The 13349-nt window shown below is 35.6% G+C and overlaps 1 protein-coding gene across 6 annotated transcripts in view; it reads right to left on the bottom strand.

Moving 5' to 3' along the window:
* The window catches only part of tmod (tropomodulin), a 111358-nt gene that overhangs the window by 65829 nt on the left and 32180 nt on the right, over positions 1-13349 (bottom strand). For 2 of the 6 annotated variants that reach the window (XM_028304220.1, XM_028304219.1), the window contains exon 1: positions 11121-11439. The exons of 1 other annotated variant lie outside the window; for it this stretch is intronic. In XM_028304220.1, coding sequence (XP_028160021.1) covers positions 11121-11237 — 117 coding nt within the window. In that variant the 5' untranslated portion in view covers positions 11238-11439. Of the gene's footprint in view, positions 1-11120; positions 11446-13349 lie in introns of those variants that run through there. 3 more of the 6 variants (XM_028304212.1, XM_028304221.1, XM_028304213.1) reach the window with 3 other exon arrangements.

The raw sequence follows: 13349 nt of genomic DNA, 5'->3' as shown, positions 1-13349 counted from the left end.
AATATTTATGTGCACTTTATGCACAATATAGGAACTATTTATTACTCATTACCTGGGCACTCTACCGTTCAACCGTTTGTTAGTTAAATAACATAACCGATTAAATATTATGAAAGCTTTACAGACACACTTCACTGGCTCATTAAATTACCTAAAGAGTTTGTTAATAAGCACTTAAACCCGGTGTTAAATTAAATATCGCTAATAACCGTGCTCAGGCATCGCAACTAATCGATCACATCGGTTCACGTTCCGCTCTCTCGAGTAGGTACTCAAGTAGTATACTCGATACTAATCGATTTGGTTGTGTGTGATTTGAGATAGGAAACCAATGATATCGCGAAAAAGCTGCCATAATTTGTAAAGGAAAAAGGAAAAAATATTTATTTGGTACCATAAATAAAAAAATATAAGTCAACATAAAAGAAAAACAAAATTGCTGATTTAATTTCGTGTTTCTTATGTCAGTGGATGTGATTTGCGATAAACAATTTCAAACCTAAAACAATAGACTTATGCGTATTTTTATAAATCTATTAGAGACAAATCATATCATCGCACTTCATAAAGTAAGTAGACCTATCTATCCACTATGGTGACAAAACACTCTAACGTGGGAAAAACATCTTTCCCATTTCACACTTAACCTTCGAAGCAGAGAAAGCAATAATTCTCACTCTTCATTACCTCAACACAACTTCAAATAATTTCACACAATCATCATATCGAGTCGAAAGAAATCTAGCATTTCTCGTTTTGTCTTCCATTCTATAAAAAGAGTCGTCTCTATAAATCATTTTTCAACGGCCGCTCGACTCTATTTATACGAGAGATTTGCAACAAAATAAATAGATTGAACTACTGAATACCTACGACATTCCTTTGTCGACAAGGCCGAACGCCTACTTCAATAATATTTTGACTCACTTCCTATACTATCTACTATCTGGGTCTTGGTGGAGGATCCTTCTAATGTATATTTATTATTTCATCACTGGACGTTGTCAGACATCAAAACATTTTATAAAATAAACATTAAAAGAAATATCGGGACATATTAGACTCAACGTAAGATTTAGCTTACAAAATTCGTGATTAGATTTTATAATCGTCTTAATTCTTAAGAATCACTAAGGCTGGGTTGCATCATCTTACTTTAACTTTGACAATCGTCAAAAATCTGTCAAACTTTTACACAAAAAACACCGGTTATCGTTTTAGTTACTGTCAAAGTTAGGTGGTGCAACTCAGTCTTAGTAGTTAAATCTTCTTTTAAATTGTTGATTGTACAAGCGAGTTCACATACTTTATACGTATTTGTGGTTCAATTATAATAATTTCAGAAACAATCAAGCATCTAAGTAACAGAAAGTAATAAATTAACATTGTATTTGAAACATAACAATTCTTTATACATACCTACTACAATATAATTTGAATTAGTATAATAATTAAGTTAGTAAATACTTCGTGCTAATAATTTATCAAGTAGGTATGATTATTTCAGTCATAAATAAAGCAATAAAGAATATTAGACAGACAGTTTAGTATTGATTTATTAACTCTAAATAACACTATTAATTATGTAAAATACTTAATACTTCTGCCAACATTTTCACACCTATTTTGCATATATCAATCTAGGCATTTAAAAAAATTATAAGTTAAATATGAATATATAGTAGTGTTTACAAATTTTTGTTTTTTCGCTTTTTAAAGCCTATAGCTGTTGTGCTCCAAACTCTTTCAATAAAATTCTGAAATTGAACTAAAATCCTATATTTTAAACGCAACCTATCTCGATGGCGTAGTGGCGCAGTTGAAGAGAACGTAGAGGAATCCAGGTTCGATTCCCGGTGGAGTTAATTTAGAACACGATCTTTTTTAAGCTCGCGTCGCGACAAAGGCCTCCCCCAAGGATTTGCATCCAGGCACCTCCCGCGACCTTCACCAGATCGTCGGTCCACCTAGTGGGAGGCCTGCCCACGCTACGTCTTCCGGCTCGTGGTCGCCACTGAAGAACTTTCCTGCCCCAGCGGCCATAAGCTCTACGAGCTATGCGCCCCGCCCACTGTTCTACGGGCTATGTCAGTCACTCTGGTTCTCCTACTAAAATGTAATATGGTTATGTTATCTGGATTTTATTTTGAAATTGAAAATTAGCTCTTTGTTTTCAGCCAAATGTCGTCCACTGCTTGACAAAAGCCTTCCCCCAAGGATTTCCATAATTCCATTTCCTATAGCACCTGTTTATTAGTTTATTGTTGTCCCTATGATATTAGTAGTTATCTTTTGTTTTATAAACAGTTCAATTATTTCGTTTTTAATGCCCCATAGTAAGATCATAGTTCATTTCTGTGTTTTATATTCAAACGCTTTGTACTTTGCTATAGTGCAGTGTCATCACACTTAATCAAAGCAACATAGTACGGGTACAATCGCCACTACTTTTGTGAGAAAATCACATCTATTCCAACTACATAAGATACAAATCGAGCTTTATATATTATAGATGTGAAGCTTGATGTGCATCGTCCGTACAATGAGTATTAGCCCGGAATGCTTCATTTCTCCTTAATCATATTTCTTGGCACCACGCCGTGTCGCGTCGGTTCATACATCATGAGAGATTAAAATTACGGCCATTAAGAGACGCTTCTTTGTATGCTAGAACAAATGAATGCAAATGTTGTAAAACAACGACTATAAAATAAAACACCTAAGTACCGTTTCTGCTAAAATATTAGCTAATTTGTGTACATCAAAATATTATGTTGATGCACCATTGCAATAAACAAAAGAATTTATTTAATTTTTACTAAATAATTAAGTAAAAAGGTCATTCGGTTAGTTTGTTTTAGCAACCCTCATATTTTAAGCATACACAAGTACTCAATTAGCGTTCCTGTAGCCTTATTATTTAATTAATTAGTTGCTAATATAGCTTGAATTTATTACCAAGAACGCTCTAGGAATTTGGCAGTGAAATAACATAGTTGCGGACATTAATTAAAATAATTAGGAGTGTTTGACGCGACTCTACCATGGTCATTACATCTTGTGTTTGGTATATTACTTGCTCTATATACTTGTACATAACCTAAACTTTTCTAAATACATATAAGTGCGATTAATAATTCCCTAACATCTTTAGTCCAGTGCTGGATATACCATCTCGCAAGCGTGGGGAGTACTTAAAGGCCAATTTGCCAAGCATCTATAGTCTGGTCCGTGAGCACGTAGAATTTTGTCCAATGACCCCTAGCTACCCATCCTTATCGCTCGCGCGTAATTATGTTGCTATCGCGCTCGCACACTCACTGCGGGTGCCAGTCGCACAGTCGAGACAGCAATATAATTACGCGCGAGCGATAAGGATGGGTAGCTAGGGGTCATTGGACAAAATTCTACGTGCTCACGGACCGGGCTTTAGTAGGATTAGAGGGTCGTGCTCCTGCAGTGGAGACTAACTGAATGACCCGATGAAAATGATCATGTTGGTGGACACTGGACATACATAGTGACTGAAATTATAATAAATAAATAAATAAATATCCTTGGACATTTACACAGCGCTTCTAGTGCCAAACTAAGCAAAGCTTGTACTATGGGTACTAGACAACGGATAATAAACATACATAAATACTTTTTTTTGTAAATACATACTTATTATACATAGAAAACACCCAGTCCAATACAAACAATCATGTTCATGCACACAAATGTTTGTACTGTGCGGGAATCGAACCCGATACCTCCGGAAAGTAGTCCGTTTCGAACCACTACACCAAACGGCCGACATACTCGTAACGTACTATCTATGACCACCACAACCATATAATGAAAAGAAGAAAGATCCTACAATAAGACAACTTCACTCTCCTTTAACAAATTTAATGACAAATATAACATTTCCAGTATAATCTTCAAAGCAACGCTTAAATCTTTGTCATTAAATTTACGTGCAGAGTCGTGTTTATTAAATTTTATCCGCAGAATCATGTGTTGATGTTGGATTCACAGATTTAGCTCGGATTAGCGAGTGACGTCCGCTTATTCACCCCACCCCTGCGCAGTGCCATATTCATGGTCTTTGTTCAAGTTTTCAGAATATATGAACACTTAGCACTTATAGCCCCCATTTTCAATATAAAGGTTATTGCTACTACTAAAGCTTGTCTTCCCAGCTTCCTATCGATTGAGGCGTAGGTGCAAAGACGCAACTATTCGCTATTTGACTCTTGATGTTTGCTTGCTTGTAGCTTTCATAAAACTAACTAAGTAATTGATACAACAGCAATTTTTGAAGGGCAGGGGCCAATCACTAGTAGGTATGTAGGTACCTAAAGGTTCTATTTGTTTGCCCCTCCAATACATCAATGAAACTAGCCTGGGTATTTCCATTGCGTGCGACCAATCTCATGATGATTCAACAAGAACTAATGGTGATTTAAGATAAATGAGGAAGTTGAAAATTCAGCAGCTTAAAGGTCACTGCCATATCGATACCTCTGGGCTCAAAGGTCGTAAAGGACAAAGTACGACTTTTCAGGAGAAGCAAAAAACGATTTTTTATTTTTTTATTCGACAGTAACTTTTTTGTTTTTCGAGCTATTAAAATATGACCTAAGAAGAAAGTGCTTAGAATTCACAGCATTTTCCGAAGAGGTATTGAAAAATTGGACTAGAGCTGTATTTACTGAGATAGATTTCCTTTACGCCCTCAAAATTACATTAAAAAGACCTTTACGCCCCTCAAATATTCGTCCTAGGCAAGTTGCTCAGGACGTAAGTCTATTTTTATTTTACAAAACTACAAAACCAAGGTAATAAATGACAATTTACATAGTTTTATAGGTTTTCATAGGTCGTAAACGGAACATCCAGGTAAGGTATTATGCAAGGAAAAATTGATAATTTAGCTTAAATATTTAATGTTTTATGGTATTTGATATGTAATATACCATTTCTTCACATATTTAAATGAATTATGTTTGTTTTTAATGAAATAAAATGATTTTTCGTAGCTTCATAATTTAATGCACACAATTTTAGAAACTATTTAAGCAGAAGTTTTGATATCTTCGAACTGGAAGATACCATTTCCGATATAAGAGCGAATTTAGAAAATAAATATTATGACGCTTTTAAATAAAACTTCTTAAATGTCTACTTTTTACGAAAAGCCGAAACCAATTTGATTTTATTTATTTATTTCATCATTATTAATTTTTCGAAAAACTACAAATGGCGGACTTAATTCCATAGGGCAGTCTGTGAACCAGTTGACCTTATGATAATGCAGATAGGATAGAATTATTAAGGACAAAGGAAAACCAAACTAGTTATTCTAAATTCTAAATAGATTAAACATTATTATTCATAGTAGCTAGAAATTATGTTATTGTACTTGGTACAAAAGTAGAAAGGTTAAGTAAGTAAGATTACAAGTAGGAAGTTTTTCATTCCAGTAAAGTACATCCACTTACTTTACTCCTACATAATACCGTTTTTAAAAGCCAATTATTTTGTAGTATAAAAATATAACTTCGAAAAAAAGTGCATTCACGCTTTTTAGTAGATTGAAGTCTCAACTGACACTATGTTTCCCATGTTGTGTAAATATTTTTCCTGCTAGTTATATTTTATTAGCTGATCCAAATAACTTTAGAAACTATACTTATTTATTATAATTATTACAGTCAAAACTCAAAAGTGGTTTTGACCGAGGGCGTTAGTCAAAATTACTAGGAAATCATTAAAAACAATTGTAAAATGTAGCATTTTTGTGATTTGTGCAATGTGCATACAAAATAATGACACCTTACGGCCGGTTCACACATGTCTCCGTTTTACTGTTCCGTTTTATGTTATTGTACTTGACGAAAAAAAAACGTACACGATAAAACGAAACAGTAAAACGGAGACATGCGTGAACCGGCCGTTGAGGTACTACAGTAAGGTGACTTTTTTTTTCATAATATTCTTAACAAATGTAACTTTTTCATTTTTTCAATTTTTATGATGACTATCCTACCTTAATTAGGTAATACGTTAATTTATAGCATGTTTTCATTTTCTTAAGTCATCTTTTAAAATTATCTTTTTCCCTGACAAATACCTAGTTTCTTCAAATATGAGAAATAATAAAAAGCAACATTACTTTACCCGATGTGGGTAGATGTCATCATTTTATATGTACAAATCACATAAATGTTACACTCTAAAATAGTTTTATTACATATTTTGATGATTTTTTATTTCTTTCGTTTGTTCCAAACGCACATACTTAAATACAATAAGAAACATCTAATAAATTTACCTTTTCAGTTATTTTAATATCCTCTCTTTGTAGATTTTTAAAATATTTGTTTAGATAATCTAAGGGCGTAAAGGACAAATTATTTAGACTTTGGTATGAAATGTTAGGTTATACGCCCAAAAATGTGTGTTTACTTGTTCTTTACTACCATAGTAACTGTACTAAAAAATCAAATGTTATTTACATCCCAATTTTCACGATGAATTCTGTTTAGCTTATCAAAAATGATGGGTCGTAAAGGCACTTTTTTTGGGATTTTCGACAAACTAAATATACAGATCGATAGAGAATGAAATTCTGAGTAAAACTGTATAAATAACTCATTTTCGGTATTTTGTCCTTTACGACCTTTGAGCCCAGAGGTATCGATATTATAGTACCTACTTACTAATACAAGTATTTATTTGAAAACCTGGACATGCTATTATACACTCCTCTAGACCTAGAAGCTTTAACATTAAGCTCTACTAATTGAATAAAGCTTTAATGTCAGAAACATTTGCTCCGCTTGTTAGTACGGAAGCGGTGCATCAATCTAAACACTGTGTTAAGGCATTTTATTTTCTTGTAAATAGGTGCGATTTTTGAACAAAAATGTTAATTCAGATGTTCTCTCAACTGTACACTTCAGCCTGGACCTTGAACCTTTACAGCGACGGTTCAAAGATCTAGAAACGATTCTCTTAACGCAGCAGATAATTCAGTCTCGCTGAATTGTGGCGCGTGACGCTCTCGGTTACACAAATAACCATTACGTGTCGGTCACGCATGACTTTCCAATGAAATATTATGACAATATTTTTGGTAGAGGTATGCCTCTACTCACTCGCGCGTTTCTACAAATCACATCGTCAAACAAACGTAAAGTTGACCTTACATGCGTCATCCGCCTCGAACCCTACAAGCGCATGCGCTTTCTATTTAAAATCAACCTTGCTTTGGTTTTATTTTTAAACGCCATGCTTTTATTTGATTTCCAAAAATGTACCTATCTCGCTGGGGCAGAGCATGATTCTATTTTAGTTTCTAATGCACACAGTTCAACAACGTTTCATTTACGCGTACAGGCTAAGCGATTTTCATCTCTACCATCGAGCACCTAAGTTTCCCTTTGGCTTGTTAAGCATAGCCCCTAATCTTAGATTGATTTTAATTCTTTGAAATGCTGTTATAGTCACTTACGTCTAATTTACGAGACGCGACGTTATTTATGTGGTCCTCACTAACAGAAGAAAGGTTTTAAAGTTTGTCTCTACATTCAAGTTTTACATAAAGTAAAGGTATTTAGTTTTATCGCTCGAAGCTCTTTCGTGACAAAAGTTTCAAATAATTTGTTTGTTAATTTAATGCTATATTCTTTACAATTGATGATTCAATACGATTAACAATAAAATAGAACATATTAATTTATTTCTTTCTCGCCTTATTAGCGCTTCATGTAAAATTGTTAGCATTACAATTACGTATTATTAACATTAATTGGATTCTTAAATATCTTCTTTAATGTGTCTTGGCTCGGTAATCGTGTGTTTGTTTGAACAGCGAGCAATTAACACTTTTGTCAGCTGTCAACATATCCGCTCCGTCTCGCGTTTGTGATGGGTTTCCAATACGCGTTACTTGTTAATGTTATTATTTTAGTTTAGTTCACACGTACTGCATCCGAGATAAATGTTAAAGTCGTAAAATTATTTCAGAGACTAAAGGAAATTCACGAAAATTTTAATAAAAATGCAGGCAAACGTTAAATGATTTTAAATCTCTCTTAAAGTTCTTTACTATCTGAAGTCCCATTTAAAAGAATGCGCCATCAGTGTCTACTTTAATTATAAGATTCAATTAAAATGAAATGGCAGTTAAAAACTTCAAATGATTTCGTCAGAGCAGCCTTGTCAATGACTAGTCCTACCTCAAGTACAAACGCTCTCTCAGATTGACCTAATTTTAGCGATGTTTGTTCTAGCAAAAATACCAACCTAAAAAGAGTTTCTTCTATAATATTCGTGTTGCATTTGCTCTATTATAAACATTTCCCAGAAACCCAGGCCGTTGACCCCAGGGCGGTGATCTCTGAACAGTGAACATACGTTTTATTGCTTGATACTTTCTCGATGAATTTGTATACAGAGAGTATAAACGCTAGGTGTGCATTGTGGAGAATTGGCCTAATGCCAAAAAATCGTCTATGACGTAAACCGTAAACAGAAAAAGCGCATTAGAACAAAAGGCAGCTTGGAAACTGCATTTTACAGAAAAACTTCTAACATGTTCCGATGAAAGCACCTATTAGCAACGCTTACTTGTCCCGTCAAATGTGAATGTCATAAATATTGGTCGGAAATTGCAATAGCTGTAATAAAGCCAGTACCTACATAATTACAATGTCTCTCAAGGAAACGCAAAGTGGAGCAAATCCATGAATCATATGTGCAGTTCGGCTCTACGGTAAACAATGTTTGGAACAGATTTAGATGTTTGGAAATCAAATTGGTCCAGTTTGTTGTTGTAGACGATGTTGGTCTAGCTTAGCTGTATGAGCAGTTTTAATATTATCGGCCTAGATATTTAAATTAGGTCTAAGCATTGTCTAAAGTTTATCCACTCAGTTGGAAAGAATCATCGTTGTACTAGGCAAAATTTTTAACGATACATCGCAGAATTGGCGAATATTTTTTGACAAGTTCATTATCACTAATCATGATAATCTAAAGCTAGTGTCACTCTGAAACTGAAAAAATGTTTTTGATATTGAAGTTAACCCCTTTGAACTATAATTTCCCAGAAAGAAAGACATACACCCAGTCAAAAAAAAAAAGTCAAAATTTCTTTATTTGTTTAGACTAATAAATAGTTCTTACAAATCGTCATTTTGCTCTTAAGGAGCCTCTACATGTCTCATAATCTTTTTACCCTACCAGTAAGAAGGGCTTCCAGGTTCCTTACTTAGCTTTGCTGTGCAAGTTTATTCTCAACGGTGAATAGTCAGTGCACTCAAGTGCATCAAAAGAACATTAATAAAATCTAAAAAATACCAAACCAATTAAGTAGATCTCGTACTTCGGCATTTCACTTTATTACTTTCATTATCTCAAGCTTGTTTTCTTACACGCCCAAACTTTTAAACTGATTAAAAGCACTAAATCTTGAGCCCAAGAAAGTTCGCAATTACATAACCCAATGACTTGAGAAATTAAGCGGTCCAGTTACGCGTGAAATTTCACCGCTTCGTTGAAGTCGGCAAAAGCACATGCATCCATTGTCTCCGCACAAAGAGCCGTTGACTCCACAATCGTTTGTTGATACAGATTTTATGGCGTCGTTTCTCGAATTTGTGAAGGAATCAAAACTTAATGTCTCATGTCTTGGAACTTTGTCTGATCCACGATATTTTTGCCAGATTTATTAAGGTCTTAACATCAATTTAGAGTTGTTTAAGGTACTAAAGAAATTAGTTGTTGAAACCAAAAAAATCACTTTGAAAAAGGCAATAAGTTTGTGCTCTGCATAAATGCAACATAAAGTAAAAGGTCACATGAAGTAAGAGGTAAGAGATGATCATGATGATCAACGTACTGGTCTAATAGTATTGAAATCTGCCACAACAAGCAAGAAGATTGTTAACTAAGTTACGCTTCACAGGTTTTATGGCTTTCCGTACCCTTATCACTGTAATGAGAGTGCATGCTGTATCTTTAATACAGGTTTGTTAGTTTTCACACGACATGGCATCACGCCTTGGAGTCACGATGCCACGACACGACGCGTGAGCTTGTGCAATGGAATACTAGATCAGGGGTATTGTTCGCCTAAAGGGTATGGAAGTTTCACAAGAATACAATAAATTGTAATGAAGAATGAAGATCTCTCGAAGATTTTTGATTGTGCTGTTAGGAAATCAAGAGTTGCAGGATCTAGAGGAAGTATTAGTATCTGATCACTTAGTCCACCAATCTATTTCTCCCAAAGTTGATCAAAACTTTTATTTTTCACATTCTGCTAGTCACTCTGTATTTTAATCTTTTATGGAGGTTATTCTGAACACTCAAGATCGCGTCTTTTATTGGTGCTAATGACCGTCCATTTTCATGTATTTATGGTTTACAAATTAAGAAATTCGTATGGATTTTCGGGAATAATTTCGTACATTTAAAATTTCAACACTCAGTCATGTCTAAAAGAATGACAATTAGCATTTTTAGCCCATTATTTGTGATTAGTGTCAGACGTTAACGTTGTTTTCGTGGTTTTAATGATGTTCACGAGACACTTGTGTTATATGGAGCGGAACTAGATCTTAGGTTGAAGGCACTGACGTTATAATTGTTGAGGTTTACGCCAAAATAAAAAGGTAAGGACAACAGTTACAAGGGAAAGAGTTATTAAAAACCCAAAGGAATGTGATCTTGCTTTTCAGATAAAAACACTTTGGACTAACGCTGAGCTGACCAGCTGCGAACTATCATTTTTTTCCACGCTTTCCTATATCTGTTGCTATGAACTGGTGTATTTTAATTTTCAAAGCGGTGCGTCAGTTGATTTGTAAGATAGTTGACAGCTGACGGATGGTGTCCGCCACGGGTCGCCTTCACCTTGGCGTGGTCTGCTTTACATCAGGGCTTCGACACAGCCCGTGACACCGGCCAAAATAAACAGCTCTTACAATGATACACACGCAATCAAAATATTCCAGTCGGTTTTCCCAGAAAATTTTAGTTCTCAGCATTCCATATCCGAGATCTAAATAAGTCGCGGCAAAAATACTTGCGCAATTCACGACCAAGGACAAAGTGTCGCTCACCGGCGCTGAGCGGGTCTTCTTGGTGGTGGTGGTGAAGGTCTCCACGGTCTCCACCGTCTCCACCACATCGCCGTCCTCGCCCGCATCCTCGCTCCAGGGCCCGAAGAATTCCGTCATCGTGATCCTCTAGCAAGCACTACACTAACGACACTTTTGACACACATTCACTGCATTAACGCACGAGTCGATGAAAAATCAAATTTCCTTCTCGATATACCCTTTTTTGTCTACGGGCCTACCCATCGCCACTTCGACCTCAAGCCACAACACATCGGTCAATTTAATTCGAGTCGAGACCGCTGCACCGTGGACGCGGCCAGAGCTGGTCTTGTGTAAAATCCTACTGGAAAACTGAAATAACTGCGGCGAACAAAAAGCACCAGCCAAAACATTTCACGTGCGGGAGTATTATTAGTTGGACGATCTAGCCGAAAGAGCTAAGTGTCGCTGCGGCCTTTTACACGAATAAACCAGATTGATATTGTTATTTTCCGCGTTTATAATTTGCCAGAGAATCTCGACCGGTTTAAACGCGAACCTGGGAGAGCTCACGTAATTTACTACGACGTAAATGGCTCTTTACTGTCACCTCTGAATGCTTTGTTAAAAACAATCTGTTAATCCACCCAACAAAGAGTATTTGCTTGTTCCGATTGATATTACTTTCGTTACATCTGGAATGTTGTGTGATAAAACATAATAATGAAATTGGCTCAATTTCAGCGTTTTTATTACATCTAAATCAACACAGATATTTTTGTCTCTGGAGTGTCACACTTCGCTAATATTAGTTTTTTTAAATCAGATAAATTGGCCTAACAAAATGGCAATTTTTCAGTAACGTTTACGTAACGAGTCATTAGCAATTTGTTTGACGAAACTGATATATTTTTTGAGAAAAAATGTACCTACGTAATTTTACTTTGATCTTTCGTCATCTCTCTCTTACCTCTGAAATCTTCAGTTTTTACGTTAACATCAGCGTTTAATTGACAGTTTTATTCGCAAATGAACAAACTCTACCAAACCTTGAACCCACGTAAGTAAATCGGCAGCCCATGGTCTTAGCTCTTGCATAATTATATTGCTGTGAATATGTAACCATTTCTCTTGTCTGACAAAACTAATGATTAAAAATGTTAGTGTTCCCAGAAGCGGTGTTGTATGCAGCCATCCAAAGGCGTCGGCGTAGGCGCTGACAGCTCCTCCACTTAATATAAATACACGCAGTAAGAGCCGCGATAAATCCCTGGGATTATCGACCGACTTGCTATTTTACCGACTTATCGATAGAGTCCTTAATCGAATGCCGGGTGCCAGAACCAACACTCCCCGTTCCCGATAGCAACGGGATTACCGGAACTTTATACCCTATCTAAAAGATTGTAGAGTTATTTTTGCGTGACGCTTTGGGGAGATTCTTTCCATATTTTCCCATCATTTTTAGCCAATTGGCAAGCTGATCGGAACTCTTTCATGTTTGCGTTCACACGTAAACACGTCGCTGTATAGCAGATGGTGGATTGGTGACCGTCCGAAACCTGGATCAGTTGAATTAAGACAGAGAAATATATTTAATGAACCAATATCTCTGGCTTATTTTGAGAAAACCCATTAACATTTCAATGTGGTGCTAAATAACCAGAATATTTCAACAAGTAAGCAGTTTTTGAACATTCTTCACAACACTGTTTTCAAAGCTTAATTTGAAACTTGGATTTAATTTGGTGATCATTACTGTGGGTGGGTGCCACACTAAATTATAAACAGTTTCTTTTCCGTATCTAGAAACTAGGTATGCAGTTCAAATACAATTATTCATCCCAGTTATATGTTTTGGATCAGTCTTGAGAAAATCCAGCGCAAAAAACCCAATATAAGCTGTCCAATCAGTAGCTTAATTTGTCCAGCATCGTGTGACTCGAGTATTGAATAAACTAAAGAACAATATAGCGTCTCAACATCTTACATGGCAGAAACTAACAACTTGGTTCCACTGACTACTTCTTGAAGCTTTTAATAATGATAGGGCATTAGTATCCTTAACTCGACATTGAATCAAGTTTCATTTCGCATTTGAACGTAATCAAAACATTGGATATTCGTTAAAAATCTTATTATTTATCGCTTACTCACGTGAATCATGACTCAGATAAATCAGCTCCCCTCTCCCCATCCTGCTCGCTCTGGCTGGACCAAGGTGACTTACCTGCAATCAACGGTACAATA

The sequence above is a fragment of the Ostrinia furnacalis genome, unplaced genomic scaffold (genome assembly GCF_004193835.3).
Source record: "Ostrinia furnacalis isolate ACB-3 unplaced genomic scaffold, ASM419383v2 OfSCF1409, whole genome shotgun sequence".
In the NCBI taxonomy this organism is placed as follows: Eukaryota; Metazoa; Arthropoda; class Insecta; order Lepidoptera; family Crambidae; genus Ostrinia; species Ostrinia furnacalis.
The sequence above is the reverse complement of the archived record's forward strand: the minus strand, read 5'-3'. Positions and strand labels throughout refer to the sequence as shown.